At 33.9% G+C, this 20,081-nt stretch overlaps 1 protein-coding gene across 4 annotated transcripts; it reads right to left on the bottom strand.

The window, feature by feature from the left end:
• Window positions 1-250: 250 nt before the first annotated feature.
• On the bottom strand, window positions 251-18,597 carry STX16 (syntaxin 16). Of its 4 annotated transcripts, none has more exons than XM_003757644.4 (9): window positions 18,060-18,597; window positions 13,709-13,720; window positions 10,979-11,086; window positions 8,912-9,052; window positions 8,146-8,308; window positions 7,168-7,259; window positions 6,415-6,558; window positions 5,454-5,534; window positions 251-3,266 (listed from the first exon to the last, which is right to left on the bottom strand). In XM_003757644.4, the coding sequence occupies exons 1-9, from the start codon at window positions 18,195-18,197 to the stop codon at window positions 3,162-3,164; spliced, it is 984 nt and encodes a 327-aa protein (XP_003757692.1). In that variant the 5' UTR covers window positions 18,198-18,597; the 3' UTR covers window positions 251-3,161. The 4 variants fall into 4 exon arrangements, with proteins under 4 accessions (XP_003757692.1, XP_012395125.1, XP_031807547.1 ...); XM_012539671.3 differs by having other exon boundaries at window positions 18,117-18,597; XM_031951687.1 differs by lacking the exon at window positions 13,709-13,720.
• Between the last annotated feature and the right edge of the window lie 1,484 nt (window positions 18,598-20,081).

Here is a 20,081-nt window from a genome sequence, read left to right as displayed (position 1 = left end):
TAGAGTTAGTTACAACATAAGGTGGATATTCTTGAGGATTACAAAATCCACATAGCCCTTCCCCTCCCCATCTCCATTAAAATTAATACTAGGATTTCAAAACAATGATCCATAATCTCAATGATTGCTTTATTGTACAAAATCTCTTTAGGAATGAAATTCATAAAAATAGACAAAAATTTAATCTCGGAAATATTAAGTGCTTCATTAACTGTTTTATTTTAGCCCAAAGAGGGAAAAAAGTCATCTCTGACCAATCAAGTTGTAAAGGTTTTATTACCTTTAAGAAATCATTAGCTAGAATAAAAACATCAAAAGCACTTGTGTCAAGACAAATAAATAAAGACTCTCAATTAGTAGAGAAAGATGTAAATATGTTAAATTAGAGCAACATACTGTTTTACACTGCATGGTGTAACCAGAAACACCACAAAAAGAAGACAGTAGTTTTATTTACAATCATGTAAAGTATCAATATCAATACTGGATAAAAGTCGAACAAAACATCATTTGGTTCCCCCCTTCCCAATTTTTTCTTTAACTTTCAATAAGTGTCAGTCAATGAAACTGATAAATTGCCTTAAGCAATGAAGTAGGCTTTCACCCCAAAGCAGTGAAAAGGACAGACAATGGAACAAGCATAACAAAAATGTCATCAATCTCAACCAAAAGTAATCAACCAATTCCAGGAAAAACAATGTCATCTTCTTTGTGGCAGTCAATTGTGCCATGAAAGCTAAAAACTAGATTGGCTACTTTTAATACGGAAAATGGCTGTCAAGAGGTAATGAAAGTAATTAATGCCATCTCAAGTCACAGGAAAAAAAAATACATATATATATATATATGCATATCTGCATTCACCCACACAATAAAGTTTCATTTTACTGCCCAAATTGTAACTAATCTTTCCTCAAGTACAGACTTAGTAGTATATAAAGTATTCTGATGTCCAGGGTATTATGGGCAAAAAAACAAACCTCACTTACCAACAATAAAACCCTGTACCTCTTGGGACCACATTCCAATTTATTCTCAGCCATGTGACTATTTTATCTCTTTCTGAAGCCAGACAGAGTAATAACAGTCGACATGTTAGTTTTTATCCTACTTTTCATAAAGTCTTAAGGAAATGGCTTTCCTTTCCTCCCACATCAGGTAAATTTTTTTTTTTTTTTTTTTTTTTAAAAAGGAAAATCCTGATTATTTAGTGAACCCATATTGGTGGGAAAGTCCTATTCTCTGAAAATAAATGGTTTTTATTTTTAAATGAGCTATTTTTAAAAAAAGATTATCATGATTTGATTTAATGGAATCAGATGAATACACAGAAACAAGTCCCACAGATATTCCCAGAACTGTTCTCATGGTCCGTACCTCTTCCGAGAAATTTAGCAAAATTTCCAACTAGGGTCATCTTAAATACTATGCCCAATAATCTGGTATAAATGATGAAGTTATTTGAGAAATTGGAGATATCCTAAGTTTTGGGGTAAGGGGATTCTCCTCTAAGTTCTTCCCTAACAAAAGAGCTATCTATCAAGGAAGAATTATGGCCATATTTCAAATGGTGCTATTTCCTGGAATGCCAGGTACAACACATGATCTATCGTCACCTCACTCAAAAGAAAATCTAGTGATTGCCTAGTCATAAACAATTCAGGGGTGAAATGGGAGTGGCTGGGGCAAAGGTTTATAATGTAAAGAAGTCTTGATTTTATTATTTAGTCATACATATAATATTACTACACTCTGAACCTGAATTTAAATTTCTGGGAACAACTTCAAAGTCAATTCTATGGAGAACATTTCATTTTACTAGTCAAAATAAAAAACAACACTATTGGAATTAGTTTTTAAACCTTTAAGAAAATGAGTATAGAATAAATAAAGATCATATAAATATTACATAAGGTGAAAATCTTTAAAATTGTACAGTCATTTCAGGACCAATTAGAACATGAACAATTTAATTCTCCAAAGTCATCACTCATCACATTGTTTTATGATTCCAGTAGTATTTGACAGCACCATATCAACAAAAGTAAGTACAACTATGAAGTCTTCCTTTAGAAATCTGCCCCACATTGATAAATATATTAAAAAAAAAGTTTCGGTCAAGATTTTTATATTACTTTAAAATGGACCTAGATCTCAAGTAATAAATAAAACTACTGATAACATATGTTTCATTAATGATCTGATTGAACTATACTTTGAGATCCTCATTTGCAAGTTACCCTAAAGCTAGTTTATAAAATAATGGAATGAATAAGAATAACTGAGGAGCTTCCTTTTTAACTATGAATTTAATTCATAGCATCAAATTTTTAGCTTGGGTAGCTATAAATAGTAACACCATGTGGTTTAGAGTAAAAAAAAAAAATGGTACAGAAATTCTAAAATGAAGGACACACATATACTATTCATTTAAATACATGTAGTTGTTTTAACTGAGCAACTAAATGTATTTGTATCAATGATTGTTTCTTAGTATCCAAACTTTATTAACCTGATAATTAGCAATGATAGAAAACAAAATTATATTAAAGGGGAGTGAATTTAAAATTTTTAAAGGCTATCTCAATTTATTTTAATATGGAAAATCTGTAGAGGAAAATGAGAATGTTAGATTCTTAGAACCCGCTGTTTAAGGCATCTGACCTTCCAACCATACTTTTTGGTTCCAAATCACTTTAAAAACACATGGTTAAAAAACAAAACAAAACAAAACACACACACACACATCACCACCACCATCCCCAATCTCAATTGCAAAACCTATTTTCAACATGCAATTCAGAAATATGGCTGCTAAAAATAATATATATATATATATATTTTAACAGCTTTTGCATGTGCATGTAAACTTTCAATTCCTCATATTTTCTATTTTAAAAATACTGCAAATGTCTGGATATATAACTCAATTTCTATTTGGTAGCATAATCATTTGACTTGAAACTCTCTGTTGGAAGAAACTAAAACCATTCCTATTACTGAAACATGATTTATGAAAAAGAATCTATTGAAACATTGCACAGACTTGTACCACTGAGGGTCATACATTCAAAGGCAGTTTTCAGAAATAAAGCTCCACTCATTCACACTGGGAAAATTCACATACACACATACACACACACACTCACACATCGAGTTACCTAGTGTGACTTTACACCAACTAGTACAACAATAAGGACAATGACTATTACAAATAAAATTAAAATAACAAGCATCTTCCGATTCTTCTTTTGATATTGTTCTGCCTATAGAATAAGAAAAAAACATCCTGTAAGTAATTTTTCAAAAGAGTCAAAATAAAAACTGACTTATCTGTAGTCTTATATTCTTAAATTCTAGTTATTTTTAATATGAGAGATTTTTATTTCAGGCTATATGATTATATTCCAGAAATTAAAATAATATAAAAGGAAATTTCACTAATTCTATAATCTAAGTTTTTAAAACTCAAGAGTCTAAGTTGAAAGTTATGCTGATCCTTCCAACTTCTATTTTGATTTTATTTATCAATTCACTACTTTTACAAAACCTTTTGCCTTTTGTAAAATAGTATAAAATATGTAATTCCTTGGAAGAACACTGAAATCTAAAATAAGAATAATATATGATAAACTGTTAACTAATTAATTGTAAACTCTCTTTTAAGTGTTGATATTTAATGCCACTTAGTAAGAAATGTTGTAAGAAAAAAAAAAAAATAGAGAAAAATGCATCCTGACACTATGGACTATTCCCCCAATTCTAAGAGACTGGTCTTGGTCTACTCTAGAAAAGGGGGAATTCACAAAGCACAAAAACTTGATGGAAACATCTTTGAACATCCAATTGCCTCTTCTTTAATTATAAGTTCACTGAAAAATCATCAGAACTGTTTGTTGGTCTCCTGAGAGAGGCATCAAACAGTAGCAAGTGCCCTCCAGAGCAGAACTAGTTACACTATATAAACTAAATGGCATTCTGACTTATAAATCAGTTTTCTATGAGTTAAGTTAGGATCCAATCACTCATGCATAAAAAAGTAATATATTATCAAATGTATACAGTCTCCAAAAAAAGGGGAAAAAAATGCAATGCTAGAGAAAAGTCAACATTAAATGAATTAAATATCAGTCCAATTCACAGTTAACATATTAACATAAAGTAATTCAGAAACCCTAGTGTTTTATTTTATTTTTATTGTGCAATCTATTTTGCTAGTATCATTCAAGATGCCTCTAAAGACTTGCAAAATTCAGAAGAATCTTTAAATTTAGGTATTATACAATGAAGAACCAAAGCCAGTTTTTCCTGTTTTACTGTATAATGAATGGCTGATGATCAAGTTAACTTAAATGTTCAATAAATATAGCAACATTATACCAAGAAAGACATTATCTTTTAAATAAACAACAGAGGCATATTTTTATCAGCTCCATTCTCACCAAATATATGATAACAAGAGCTGAGTAGGATACAAAATTCTCAACACAAACTTTTAACAAACAGAAAAAGATGAAGCTATTATGAATTAGATTGCTTCCTGTTTTTAAAAATTCATAAATACAAGAAAGTGGTACTGAAAATCAGAATTATACTTATTTCATGGCTAAAAATATTACTAGATAGTACGTGAGGAAATGGAAGAAAAAAATTTACTTGTGAATAGTCACACACTTTATTTTTAAAATACATTCAATTAAATATAAAATTTACTTGGCAGTTTATGCACATCTGTTTCTCATAACTGATTAGATTTAGAAGCAGAGCAGTAGGATCATTCTATCCATAAGAAAAATAAATAATTACAAAAAAGGCTACCACACTGCTCTTTTTACATGAAAAAAATTAGAGAACAAATAGTATTCCACTTTAATCCACTTTTCTCAGGCTAATACAAAGATCTACTGTGACAATCAAAAGGGAAAAATTAGATTCTGATCTTCTACAGAAGTGTTTCTCTACCAGCAATTCTTCAGAAAGCTACATGACAAGAAAAATCCGAGCTATAATGAATAGATTTTCAAGACACTTCAACAAATGTTATAACAACTTGTTTCAAAAAAAAAAAAAAAAATTAATTAGACTTTAAAAGAAATGCATTTTTTAAAAGTATATTTAAGAGGGAAAAATTACAAGCCTTTTGTTATTAGGGCTAACAACTTAGTAAACAACAAGGGCTAAGCACTTAGTAATTTCAGATCTAAGGATGAGTTCACCAGATGTCATTAAGGGCAGAAAAAAAGTAGTGATCCAAGGAATAGCTTTGGATAAAGTGCTTCCTGAATTACAGACTTGTCAGAATTCTTCAGATTTACTTGTGATGCTTCTATAATAAATAATGGAACCAAAGACTTGTATTATTGAAAAAAACCACTGACATAATTCTCTATTTGGTGATAGTTCTTAAAACTATGTCAACCACTAAAAAATATTTTAAAAGTCTTTCCCTTTACCTTTTGAAGCTGTTTCAAACCATCTTCAGTTTTGATACAGGATTGTTCAACATTATAGTCAATTCTATCAAGGACTGTTCCCTGAATAATAAAACAGTTAATGATTAAAAATTGAACTTAAAAACAAAAACTCTAAAATGCAGATATTATTAACAGGGTTAGCTGTACCTATTATTTATGTTTAAAAAAATGTAACTGAAAGCTTCAATATGATTTGGGGGAAATATGGATAAATCAAATAGTATAAAAGTGCATGCTTATCCTATTAGGTACAATAAAATCATCTAAGTTCAAAAGAAATGACAAATAGGTTTTTGAAAATTTACATCCTAAAAGACAATGAGTCAGACTTATGGAAGTTTTGTCAATCATATAGTTGAATAAGAATTAGCTCTGAAAAGAAATGTTTAAATAGATAATACTAGTGAAACCAGAAATGGTTATTACAATGTCACCAAATTTTTAATCACTGCAATACATGTAAACCCTAGTCTCCATATATAAGAATTAAATATTTCAAGCCATAACCCACCATCATAAAACTGAATAGTTTTTCTTCAGAAAATCTAATTTTCTGTGAAAAATTGCCTCAATTGCTGGATGAAGTATGGAAAAAGAGCTGATGTACTGATGGACATTTTCTACTGGAAATTATGTCAGTTCATTTAAAATTGTTAAAATAATTATTTTACCTCTATCTTCTATAGCTCTAAAGCTCTATTTTTAGTAGTTGGCTTCACATAGATCAGGATCTAAATATCATTTTTATGGAATTTTATCAATGATGAATCATCACTTAATTGTATTTGAATGGTAGTGGCTCCAGCAGCCATTATGCAATAACCTCCCCAAACCAGAAAGCTTAATAAGAAGTAGTTGAAATAAGTCAGAACCAGCCAGTTCTCTAGAAAAGATTAAGTATTACAGAAGGAAAATAAGACGAGATGATAAATTCACATACTTGTTCTACGATCATTGCTCCTAAGTCCCTAAATATTTCATTTAGGTCAGAAATAGACTGTACAATCTGGCGAATTTCTCGCTCCCGCTCTTCAACCATTAATGTATTTTGTTCTACCAACACTAGCTGGTCGTCTGTAAAACCCTGTTGGGGAAAAAAAAAGAGGCAGACTTCTAAGTTAGGATTTTCTCTTTAATAAAGAAAAGATACTATATTATGACTAAATTATGTAAGTGGTGTACAGGCTCAGAGCATTCTTTTGAGGGAGTTATATGGACTTTATTGTATAAATCTTTAATTTTCCCTTACTAGAAAAAAAAATTAGCTTTACAAAGTATACTGGCTCCAAATGGATAGTGAATTGTGTTTATCAGAATAAACACAAGTCACCTATATGTTTGCATTACTCTATGCAAAGCCAATCTTGAAAAATCCCACCAAGATTGACTTTTTGGTTCCTTGCTTTATTCACAAGGAAGAAATCAATGTAGACTACTTTCTGGAATGCTTTCAGGAAAGCAAAAGCACAATATCACATCACACCTCTAAATATAAAGACTTAGCTTTTATCTAACACTCTCCCACCCCCACCCCATCTCACCCCCATTTTTCTTTTAGCACATTGTTAAAACTATTTGATGAATACATAGTAACATTATTGATGTGTTTTTAATTTTTTAGAAATTAGGTATTAAAAAAAAAAAAGGAAAAAGTACTAGTTAATTGCTATTAAATTTATGGTCCTTAACATACCCGATCATAAAGAGTGTTATCCTCTCCATCATCCATGAGTGGTACTGATGTATCAAAAAAATGCTGGGATCTTTCCTCTCGATTCTTCATGCCTATTGGAGGTATGAAGCTACTTTACTAAAATATTTAATATTTTAGAAATATTATTTTGTAATTGAGAAATAGATCTATAATGTAAACATGAACATCTGGGGAACAGTTAATTTAGAGAAAATGAACTGAGGTTTACTTTTTTGTTGGGCAAATGAGAAAAGTAAGTAAGATCATAAAGGAGTTATTTAAACTACTGATACATTAACCTTATTTATTCATGAACACTCTGTTCCCACAAGTGACTATTGTCCTTTAAAGTCTATACCAGATCTCCTTCACTCATCCTCTTTAACTAAAAGTATTCCTTTGCTACCTGAATCTCATGACTATTTAATGTCTACTTTGCAATTATTACATTCTAGCTTTTTTTATGTTTTACTAAGTTTTATTCACTTATGTTCTATTTATTCATTCTTAACTAAAGTCATGTAAAACTTAGGCATTTTTAGAATCCATGAGGTAAGTGCTTACTAAATGTCTATTACTGAATTATGCAAAACTTGAATTTTTAAAAGAAATACACAATTACTTTTCAGTACATCAAAGAGATAATTCTTCTCACTTTTCTTTACTCTATTTCAAGTCCTCTCTCCACCTCCATTTTATATTTAATTTAAATTATATTAATGAGGTTTTACATATAGCTATATGTTTCTTGCTGTCATAAGTAATGCAGTATTATTATATTCTTTCCAAGTAAAGAACTACCAATCTTTCTTTTGATATAGCTTTCATATGTGCTCAAAACTAATAAATATAAACAGAGAAGACAAACAGCCACAAAACCAATGAACCTATCTTCTTATTATTTTATAGCCAAAATCATTTCATTGCTGAAAAATAAAATTGCTGAGAGCAAGTGCTTGCATCTGAAATGATACTTACGTTTGAGATAGCCAGACTGTGCATGTCTAAAATTAGTGGATAATTCCTGAAGTGACTGAGCTAAAGAAGATACTACATTTCGGAGGACCCGCTCTTCCTGTTCAGTACAGTTTCGTGCTCTGCTTTGTAAGGCCTGCACTGCTCTCTGACATCTATGAAAGAGCTGGAAGCATAATCTTCATTGATCAAACGGAACAATTTAAACAGGCTTTCCAAAAACTCACAATAAATGGCAATTACTGATATAAAATACTGATATGAAATTTCATATTTGAAAAATATCCAAGATTTTATTTACGCTACTTGGTGTTAACAGTGAACTTGAGAGAAATAATATAACCTTAATATAGAGATTAAATTAACAATCAAATGAATTAAATATGCTTTAACAAATGAAAAACAATCATCTTAAATATTGTTAAAATAGTAAACAAATGAAATTTCACTAAGAAATCAGGCAAGGACACTGGAGATTTCTGGAGAGTGAACCCTAAACCTTTTAGATCTGTAATGTTCTATCATAGTTTGGTTTTTTCAAATATGTTTCAAGTGCTATATATAATTTTTAAAAATGAAAATGAATACAAATCAATTTTGTATGGCACATTACATATAAAATCTAATAGCATCCTTTGACATATATATGAGATATTCTTAGGTACATAAAACTAAGAAAGAATGTCCAACTCTAGAACACTCCAGAGTATACCTTTTTTCTTAAGTTATAAAAAACAAACACTTCTGCTGTATTCTTCTGAACCCTTACCTGTGTGATTTCTTGTGTGGTTATTTCAATGGCATGTTCTTCTTCACTGCTATCATCCAATGTAGGTCTGTTTAAATGCTTGTCATGAAGACTGGCTAATTCCTTCATCTTTTGCTTAATTCTCCCAATGTCATATTGTATCTAAATAAAATAAGTTAATTAACATCACTGAAACAATCAGAGAGTTCCTCAGACAACAGTTTGCAACAAATCTTTACATGATTAGTTATATAAAAAGTAAAAAGTTCTTCATTCTTGCCTAAATCACCTGAAAGCAATGGCTTTGGCATCCAAAGACTATCTATATCGTGCCTTCTAATTTTGGGTATTCCCCTATATTCCCTCTATAGTTTATCTCTTTTATATCCTTGCTCCCAGTGACATCAACTCCTATGGTTTATTATTGTTTCTATGCAAGTAACTCAGATTTATATATCTAATCCCAGTCTTTGTAATTACAAGGAAGGTGTTATGGACACAAGGCAAAGAATGACATTATCCTTTCTTACATAAAGTTTATATTCTAGTGAGGAGGATAAAAAAATACACACACATATATGAGAAAGAGGGCACTAGTAATTGAGGAAATGAGAAAAGGCTTCATGTAGAAAACAGTGAAAGGGCAAGAGGAACTCTCTGATGTAGAGATGAGGATAGTATGAATGCATTCTAGATTTTCTGCATGACCAGTGTAAATTCCACTGGATATGATAGAGTTACCTCAAACTCAACATGTCCAATCATGTCTTTCACCCCAAACCTACCCCTCTTCCAAAATTCCCTACTTCTCTCATACCACCATTTTTATACTCCAAATTCATAACCTGGGCCTCACCCTGCACTCTTTATTCTCTCTTGCTTCCCATATCCCACATGTTATGGGTCAGAACTCTGTACTTAAAACAAGGATTCTTACAAGATGTTAAGTCAGTGGAATTGATAAGACAATGGTTATCTAGTTTAGCATGGTGATTAATAGTTCTCTAGTTCAGTATGATTGATTTAATCTTACAACAAAAAATGGTTCCCTAGTGATATAATGATTGGTTTATACTCAGTATATTGTAAATGATCTAATTATAATAGAGCATATAAACTAGGACAAACTCAGCCAGGATCAGTCTCGGGGAAGACAGACTCAGAAGGGGCTTGGAGATAGACTTGGAGAAGACAGTAGACTGGAGGCTGGGGCACAAGCTCTTGGACTGAGATTGTGGTGGTCCTCCTGTCTCCCCCCTCAGAAACCAAGACACATTCCGGAGGACCTCAAGAAAGCTACCCCGGGAAAGGAGAATAGACTGTGAAGGAGGTAATAAAGAATTTGGACTTTATCCCTGACTATCCTCATGGTGATTTACTCAGCTGAAATGAAGCTGGTCCAAACACCTTCAGAAAACCAACCAGAACATTACAAACATGCTGACATATCTTGTCCTTTTAATCTCTGTGCTTATGAAATATGACTTCTTGTCTCCACTCACACAGCTACTACTTTAGGTCAGGTCCTCTTCACATCTTACTTAGATTATTGCAGCTGCAGCTTCCTAAATGGTCTCCCTGTCTCAAGTTTCTTTTTATTTCAGTCCATCCTCCATACAATGCCAAAGTAATTTGCCTTAAATACAACTCTGATCCAGTCAATCAACTCTGAGACCCCCTAATGATTATAGGAATAAGTATAAAGTTTTCTGCTTAGCTTTCAAAGTCCTTCTCAACCTGTCCCTAATCTAGCTTTCCAATATCCATGTACTGCCCCTTCTCTCCCCCATGCTCAGACAACCTTCTCTGCTCCTCATATATGACAACACTCTATTTCCCTTTTTAACTTTGCATTGGCTGTTCCTTGTGTCTGGAAAACACCCTCTCCCAACCTCTATTTCACAGCCTCCATCAATTAAAGACATGACTCAAATATTAACTTCTACATGAAGCCTTCTGATACTGAAAGCTAATGCCTGCCCTCCCAAACAATTTTGCATCTAATCAATCTATATTTATCTCCTTTATATTTATTCTTTGTATATTTGCACATATGTCCTTGTTTCAATATTTAAAAATTCAACTTACTTCATCTACTCCATCAACCCATTTGGGAGGTAACCGTTTTGTTACACCAATTGCTGCTTCTGGATCTAGGCTGATGCCTGACACTAGTGCCATACGATCATCAGCAAGCTAAGGAGAGAAAAGGAATATTTATATGAAAATTTGTCTCTAAGTACCCACTTATTCTTTTTAAAAATACTGTCCCTAAAAAGCCATAGGAAGCTAGAATATGAAGATACCACTCAAAAGAAATGTGTACCTGAATCAACATTGCTATAATTTGGAATGATCTATCTCCCTCTGTTATAGTCATATATGTTGTAGGTCTCCTTAGATACATGGATAAATGTGAATTTTATTTCATCTGGATAAGAAAGGATCTTACTTTTCTTATGAAAACATGAGTAAATAAAAAAAATTAATAAAGAACTTTTCAAAGGAACAAGTTATTAGAATTATTTCATAGTAGAATATCTTTATATTGTGCCATGGGTTATCATATTTTTTATGATACTTACAAAAACCGAATTAAAAAAAAAGACTGCTATAAAAAGAACAAGGGGTAAATTTTCTTTGGACTTCTGTTTTTTTTTTTTTTTAATTTATTTTATTTTTAAAAAATAAGGAAAAAAGAAAAATGGAAAAGGAATACAAAAGAGAACAGTCATATATGCTTAACAGATTATCAATATGTAATACAATATATAATACTAAAATATATAACAACAAATTACCAGTTCAAAAAAATATATAATAGAAGAATTTATATTCACAAGCGTCCATCTTTTCTTTATTTCCTTATAAATTGTTCCTTTTGTTCTCTGCTATGCACCTTTTTTTACTTTTTTCCCCTAAGGGGGAATTTTCAAAAAACAGGGCTAATTTAGTTATCTCAATCTTAAATCATAAGATTATAGCTTGTTCATATCTGACACTGTGGACTTTTATAGATTTTATGTATTATCTTTGCTATATTTTAAGTAATTTTTCTCCTCTAGTCTATGTCCAGATGTAATATTTTTACTTTTGATTTAAGTTTTAAGTACTTTAAAAATGGAATCAATAGTTCTAATTGGGATTTTTAAAATAGCAGCTTCTTAGAGAACTTTAATGAAACAGACAATGATCTCTTCTGTTTAAATGAGAAGACTCATATTGAATTAGTTTCATGATATATGATTTTACTGTACAAGTAAAACTTAAAAAGCTTGAATGATAGTCAAGAGGACTATATACCTTTGTGCATATTTGCCTTATGGCAAAATATATCTTTAAGTTGCCATTATATTTATTTGAAAATTTCTAATAAATTTATTGTCATGCAAAGTAAACATAAAGGGGAAAGAACTGAAAAGATCTCTTTGGCAATCTATGTTTTCATATCATCTCACTCAACAAGCATTTATTGAATTGTTTCCTATGTGCCAAGCACTGAATTGGGAATACATTGGGCATACCAAAAAAATAGGAAAAAAGTTTCCACTGTCAAGACACTCACATTCTAATGAGGGAAATAGCCTGGAAAAAGCTACTTACCTATAATGTCTATGGGAGATAATCTCAGAGGAAAGATACTAGCAATGGGGAAGGGGCCACAAAAGACTTTTTGTAGAAAGGGAGATTTGAGGTGGTTCTAGATGGCAGACCGGGAAGGCAGGAAGTAGAGATGAGAATGGATAGCATTCCAGGGAAGAAGGGAAAGCTGGTGAAAAAGACTAGAAGAGTGTTTTATGTGAGGAAAAACAAAATGCCTAGAATCACTGGTTTATAGCGTATGCTGTAAACCAACGTACATTTTGGGGAGAACATCTTAATTGTAGTCAAGTTAAACAGGATAGAGTTTATTTATGGCAAAGCATTAAGAATTTCTGAACTTTAGAATCATCAGATGTGGTTTCAAGTTTCTACTCTGAAAATGACTTGCTATGCAACAATGAGCAAGTTATTTACTTTTTTGAGCATTAAAATTCTTCATGTGAAAAATAGAGATGTCAACTTTATAGTATTATAATGAGAAAGATAAATCTTAATGTGTTATATAAATGTAAACTTATTACTGTAATAATTAACAATATCAAGCGAGTTAAGTAGTCCTTGTTTAAAAAAAGGCATTTAAATTTGGTTTATTAAAACTACAAATGTAATGTGATTTATACAGTAACTTTTAAGAAACTGTTTATGTCAGATCTGTGTAAATTATCTATTTTGAATACTTTAGGAGAATTTAGAAATTAAAGGCAAATCTTTCTATCAGCTTCACAAAAACTTCTTAAAGTATGTTTCATTAAATCTAAATTTTTCATCTATTGAATCAAGATTTCTTAAATTGAGGTATACTTGTAGATATTTCCAAATTATCAAACTTGAAGCATAATAATTAGCCCCATTTATAATAGAATAGAATATAAGCTTCTTGGGACCAATAACTGTTTCACCTCTATCTTTATATCCATAGCACTGCCCCTATACTACTTAATAAATGCTTGTTGACTGAGTAAATAGTTTGATTATAACAAAAGTGATAGTCCCAAAATGAAATCAAGCATACCATTTCTTTTGACAATTAAAAAGGAATTTACCATGTGTACCACAGTATGGAATATAACAAAAAGACATTACATTTTGATAAGAAAGACAGTATGACTAAATATAAATGTCAGCTCTACTGGTTCTGTACCTAGAGCAACACTTTTTTTTTTTTTTAAATAAAATAAAACTAATCACCTTTCAAAAACATTCAAAACACAATACCTCATCCAGCTCCTGAAGTGATTTGTTGTTCCCATCAGTCCCATCCAGTTAGAGAAACAAAAAGTAGGAGAAAAAAAGAAGGATGGAGACAGACAGACAGAGTATGGTCAGTTTTGGGGAAAAAACAAACAAAAAACTGTTTTTTATATTTAAGTAACTTATTTCACCAAAAACAGAGTTCCACAAACTAAGGCATTTTTGGTCTAAAAACAATTAAGTAAAAAGAAAAATCCTACATTATCAAACTGCAGTCAAGTTACATAAAACTATATTTTCATTTACCTAGACTATGGTACTATTTTGATCGCTGGAAAAATAGAAACAGTTTTAAAAAATGAAATTTAAAAAAGTTTAAAAAACCCACAAATTTATTTTTGTCAAAATTTACTCATCATATTGATATCCAAATATCAATTAGATATGGTTACATTGTAAAATTTCCATCAATGAAGTAATGACAAAATGTGATATCAGAAATAAAATAATTTAACACTTTAACATGGAGATAATCCTTATAAATATTTTTTAAAAGTAAGAGCTAACAAAAATGTTCTGGTATTTGTAAAACAAATATTTATTAAGTGTCTATATATGCAAGACACTATATAAATCAAATGATACAATCTTATCTATGGAATAAAAGTCTTTTTCAAGCCATAAATAGTAAAACCAATGAAAACCAATTCTACTAGGGTTGGACACTAAGTAAACATTTAGAAGGAAAGGGGGGGGGGGGGAGAAACTCAACCCTAATAGAATACTATTCTAGAACTATTCATTTTTAAGATGAGCATAGAGAGCTGTCTCCAGCAGTGAGAAAAGCATCTCAGCCAATTTAAATAGCCAGAAATATAACTGGCACAATGACATAATAAACCTGTTAAATTTTTCATAATGAGCTGTTAAAATTTTGATAAAGGAGTCTTTACCATTTTTGGAAATAAGTGAAATGGCCAGGAGACGTAATTAGAAAGGGAATTCAACTGAATTTTGAAGAAAGCTAAATATTTCTGTAGAAAAACTAAATAATATGAAATTTTAGGAAACTGAAGTTCTCCTTTTCAACTTACTCTTAGAAACAAAAGGAATTCAATTAAAATAAAATTTATATACATTCCTACTTAATATATAGTCCTACTTAAATGTTTCATTCCTGTAAAAAGGTTAATCCTAGATTTTGGAGGGCAAGCTCTGGCAAATCCTACCACTTGGGGAAAAAAATGGAGGATAGTTTGGTGATGTACTATGCGTCTGTCTTCCTTTTGAGAATCAGCCTAGCTAGAGAGGCTCACTACTAAAAAGTTGGCTTTCATGTAAAATTTTCATCCAAGGCAACTTAGAATGTGTATGGGGGTTAGAATGAAGAGAGAGGGAAGGAAAGAAAGTGATACTTCTTTGTGTTGCTGGAGGGAGTGTCAGTAAGAGTTAATATACATTCTATCCATGTTATTAGTTCTACAATATAATATTAAAGAGAGCAAACAGTGCCACACTGTAATCAGATTTAATTACTTTTTATGTAAAAGAGTAATGTATATGATTTTCTGATGGTCAGGAAGAAAGCCTTCTTTCTATTCATGACCAAGAGAAATTTAGCCAATAATCAAAACTTCATATTCAAATCAGCACATCTTGCTTTGGAGTGGCCACTTACTGTATTTGATCTTCAAAGAAATGTAACAAACCAAGATGCGAATCACATGCAGCATTTCAGACTAGAACAATGAACCCAGCATATGGTAATATTTTTTGATTATCATAAATCCTGAGTTGAAGAGATATTAATATCAAAGAACTTTAAATTTTTCAAGACCTCAGAAATAACCTCATTTCATAGATGATGAAAGAGAAGCTCAGAGAGATGACTTGCCTAATTAGGATCACAGTGTTAAGTTAGTGGCAGGGGAAAGTCTAGGACTTGGGCTTCCTAACTCTTAAACATGTGTGCTCTTTCTAAGCGACTAATGCTTCCTCTCTAGTTTGATTTCAATTTTAGAAAAAAAATTCAGAGAAAATTGAGAATTTTATATAAACTACTTTCCTCAAAGCTATTTTATCTATTAGCGTTTTATGCCTTCATCAGCGGTACTACTACCTCATAGTTATTCCAAGTCTTACTCCCAGTCAGAAAAGTCTGACTTCCTAGTGGGAAATTGTAAAGGGCTGAAACTCTTGAGTTCATGTACTGAGGTCGGACAACCAAGCACTTAAACTACCAATTGGACAATACTCTATCAGCATTTGCTTGGAAAATGGCCCTTCCCACTATTCTGTGTTGGCTAGGTCTGTTGGTGTATACAAGAGAATTGGAGGTGTGGAGATTCCTGTGTCCATTCCTCTCACTTGGATCAAGAATAAAGACCAAGGACTTTTGCTTATCCTGACTTTGGCTGATTCTAAAGTATCCAGGGTGATAACTCAGTCCTCACAGGAAATGGCTGTACTTGCAAAGTGTAAATTATTTTTACCAGTCCATTATGAAAACATAATTACCCTTAAACATTCTTCTGTTAATAAAAGTATAAACAGAAATTGATAACTGATATACTGTTTCTCAGTTTCCTGAGTTATTCCTAACTTTACTATTTATTCCACATCTATACTATAAAATATCTTTAGCCTTTTCCAAGATGGTATTTTTAAAATAATTTAGAAGATTATTTTCTCAAAACCTCTATACAATGATTAATAGGTGAAGGATATATAATTTCGTCAACATAGATAGCCAGTCATGTGGAAGATCCCTCACTGATGCAGACTGAAAATAAATTTGTGATTTATTTATTAAATCCTAAGGCCTATCTGAAGAAACTAAAGATTAAGTGACTTGCCCAAGATCATAAAGCTAATAAATGCTAGCCCTTGGAAGACTAAACCCAACACACTATTTAACACACCATGTCCCTCCAAAACATGGGCTTGTAATCAAAAAGACTCATTCATGAGTTCAAGTCCAGCCTCAGATACTACATTTGTGTTACATGTGTACATGTGTTAAGTCACTTAATCATATTTGCTTCAGTTTCCTCATCTGCAAAATGAGCTGGAGAAGGAAATGGTAAACCATTGCAGCAGCATCTGTGATAAGAAACCCTCAAATGGGGTCCCTAAAAGTCAGATCCAACTTAATTAGATTTCTAATAAAGTATGTATGAAAATATAGTAGCTGCATGTTTTGGTACTTGGATCTATTAAATCTCAAATCAAACTTCTCAAAAAACAAACCCATATTGCTTCAGCTCAAAAAATACAAGTCTCTCTGCACCCATGAATGAATAAAAAAGGAGTTGTGTATATTATTAGGGAGTCATTTTGTAAATAATTCCCATCTGAAATAAATTTTCAGAAGGAAACTGGTAGCAATCATAGGAATGTCTGAAGGATAACAAATTTCCAGTAAGAGTCTCTAATGTGGCAACTCGTAGTTTATGAGTTTAAATTTCCTAAGTACTTGTCTGTGTAAGTTGTCATGTCTTCTGATAACATAACCATCACTAGAATTTAATTTAAACACTTTCTACCAATAAACCTAATCTCAAATGCTAGAATTAATTTTTGAAAATTATGGAGGCATATTTTTTGGACTTTATTGGATTATTTTTGGACAAATTGGACAAAATTTATTGTACTACTAGGCTAATAGTGCAGTTTTTTTTTTTTTTAAGTGTTTAATTAGAGTAATTCCTACACAGACACTGAGAAAGGCAGTCAGAATGAAAGGAAAGACTCATTTCCTGAATGGAAAATGAAAAACAGGGAAGTCCACTCCCCACCTGACAATTTTACAAAACTGTGGTCTCCAGGAAATAGGGAAACGCATGATTAATAGCATAAAGCAACAGAAGGCTCCACTGCCACACAGAAACGGAAAATCCTCAAGGAAAAAAGTTAGACTTCATTCTATAAGAGTCATTTTAAAGAGAAAATGTGTTGGACAAAACAGGGAGGCATCAGAATGAAAAGTCAGGGGATTGGGGAACTGGGGAGGAGAGGCGTAACAAGCAGAAACATGAAGCAATGAAAGCGTAAACAGTCGCTTCAAACACAGGGCTTCAAAACTGAGCAAGACCCAAGAGCAGGAACTGGTCCGAGTCCAGAGCGAGGACGGCCCTGTGAAAGTTGGAAGGAAAACCCCGGGGAGGGGGGAAGGGGGAGATGGGAGGGAGAGAAGAGGAGGAGACGCCAAAGGGGGAGGTTTCAAAACAAAGCCCAGCACCTCCAGTCTGATGCCTCCCAACAACAAGACGGCGACATTTCAGCAGAGAGAGAGAGAGCAAGACAGACTCAGAGAGAGAGACAGAGAGCGCGGGCGCCGCGAGGAGCAGGCGGAGGAGGCCGGCAGGAGACTCACCGCAGCAACGCTACGTGAATGCAGAGGGCTGCAGGTGGAGGAGGTGTAACTACTCACTTGCTCGGCTAACAGCTGCCGGTTTTGGATGGAATTGTTCCGCAACAACAAGAAAGCGTCGGTTAAACGCCGGGTGGCCATGCTTAACCCGCACGCCTCCCCGTCGGGGACCCCCACTCAGAGCCTCGGCCTGAACCTCAGAGACTAGGGGCCGCCTGACCCTCAGGGGCAGGCCGCCCGACCTCAGGGGCAGGCCGCCCGCCCACGCCTTCCCCAAATCCAAGCGGGGATTTCGTGCGGCCTAATTCCCCACCCAACCCCGGGTTTCTGCCCCTCTCGGGGCCGGGGCCCCTCCAGATCGTTCGGAGCCCGTCCACGGGCCTGTCAGAGCCCAGGTGGGCTCCCGGCCCCGACGTCCTGGGTCTTCGTCCTCCTCCCTCCGGGGGACCAAAGCAGGAAAGCCCCCCCGCCCAGCGCCTTGTCCCCCTCCGGCTACAGGGCCTCCCGGGGGGGAAGCGGCGCGATCCTCAGCCTCATCATTCCTCTACTCCGCCGCTGCCGCCGCCGCCGCCGCCGCCTCCGGTTCCATCCATCCCCGGATCTGACTGCAGCAGCCCGGCCACTTCCGTGTTGGGGTTCTACCGTCTCAAACTTCCCCGGTCCCATTTCCGGTCCGTCCTTCCCAAGCGCCACTTCTTCTGGTTTGACTCCGGCTCATACCGTTCCGGGCGCTCTTTTCTCCCGAACTCCCTCCGCTGTTGGAGCTTCCCGTGGAGGTCGCAGTCTCAAACACTGCCCTTATTCCCTTTTCTCCTACGCTCCTCCTCCTTATGAAGAGAGAATAGGGTTTAGAATTGGGCTCTTCCTTAGAGACCAGTCACTTCATTTTATGAAAAATGAGGAAATTAAGCCCATACAAACTAAGGGAATTTCTCAAACCTCAGAGACGGGTAACTGACTCCAAGTCTGGCGCTGTTTCTTTGCGTTGCTTTATTAGCTCAAAATTTTGGGGTTATCGACAACCAAATGGATGGAAAAATCAGGCAGACAGATTTCTCTTTAAAATAAGACAACTTGATAAGTAATATTTAGAGTCTGCTTTGAACAAGACTGTTCTAAGCCCTGGGGAGGCAAAAATAAAACAAACACTAGCCCTTGCCCTAAAGGGTAGACACCGGATTTGTTCTTTCATTTGTATGGGAAATATGCAGGTTAAGGAAACTTTTACCAAATACAAATAGGTCCCGTTAAGGCAGCTTTGATCATTGAGATGCCTTTCCCAGGGTCGCAGAGGTAGAATTTGAAGAGGTCTTCCTGGGCAGTTCTCTTTCCCAGTGGCTGACAATAGTCGAGGTCTCTAACGGACAGAATATGAGAGTTAGAAAGTACCTTAGAGATCATCTAGTCCAAACGAATCCAAATAGAAGTCTTCTCTATTGTTAAAGTTGAGCAACGATGAAATAAATGGGCAGCTTCTCCGAGTGTAAAGCTTCCCCTGACTACAGAGAGATATTCAAGTAGAGGTTGCAAGAGCATTTGTCGGGGAAAAGATGCTTTCTTCCGTGGATTTAACTAGGTGATTTCTAAAGTTCCTTTTAGCGTTAGGATTCCGTGAAACATTTGATATGATGTAATTGTCATGCCGAAGAAACTGAGCAAGACAGAGATTAGAGACCAATTCAATAGTTTATTAAATGGAGAGAAATCCTGGGACCCATGTTGATCCCAGGGCTAGAGGAGACCATCATCTCAGAGTCTAGCCCCGATATCCTGGCAGGGAGCGTTTTTATGGAATAACAAGAACAATGACAGAATGGAGGGACCTAGGTGGGGATAACCTGATAGAAGGAGGTTACTGATATTATAATGACATTAAGGAATGTCTATACCACCTTTATCTCAACCATTAAGAGGGGATGGTTATAACCTAAGGCAGAATTACGAAATAGGACAATTGGAGGAACTGGTCACCCCATTAAAAGGGACCTTTGGCATAACATAATCTTGAGTTGTGTGTTTTTATGG

Source organism: Sarcophilus harrisii, chromosome 2 (genome assembly GCF_902635505.1).
Source record: "Sarcophilus harrisii chromosome 2, mSarHar1.11, whole genome shotgun sequence".
Taxonomy (NCBI): Eukaryota; Metazoa; Chordata; class Mammalia; order Dasyuromorphia; family Dasyuridae; genus Sarcophilus; species Sarcophilus harrisii.
The sequence above is the reverse complement of the archived record's forward strand: the minus strand, read 5'-3'. Positions and strand labels throughout refer to the sequence as shown.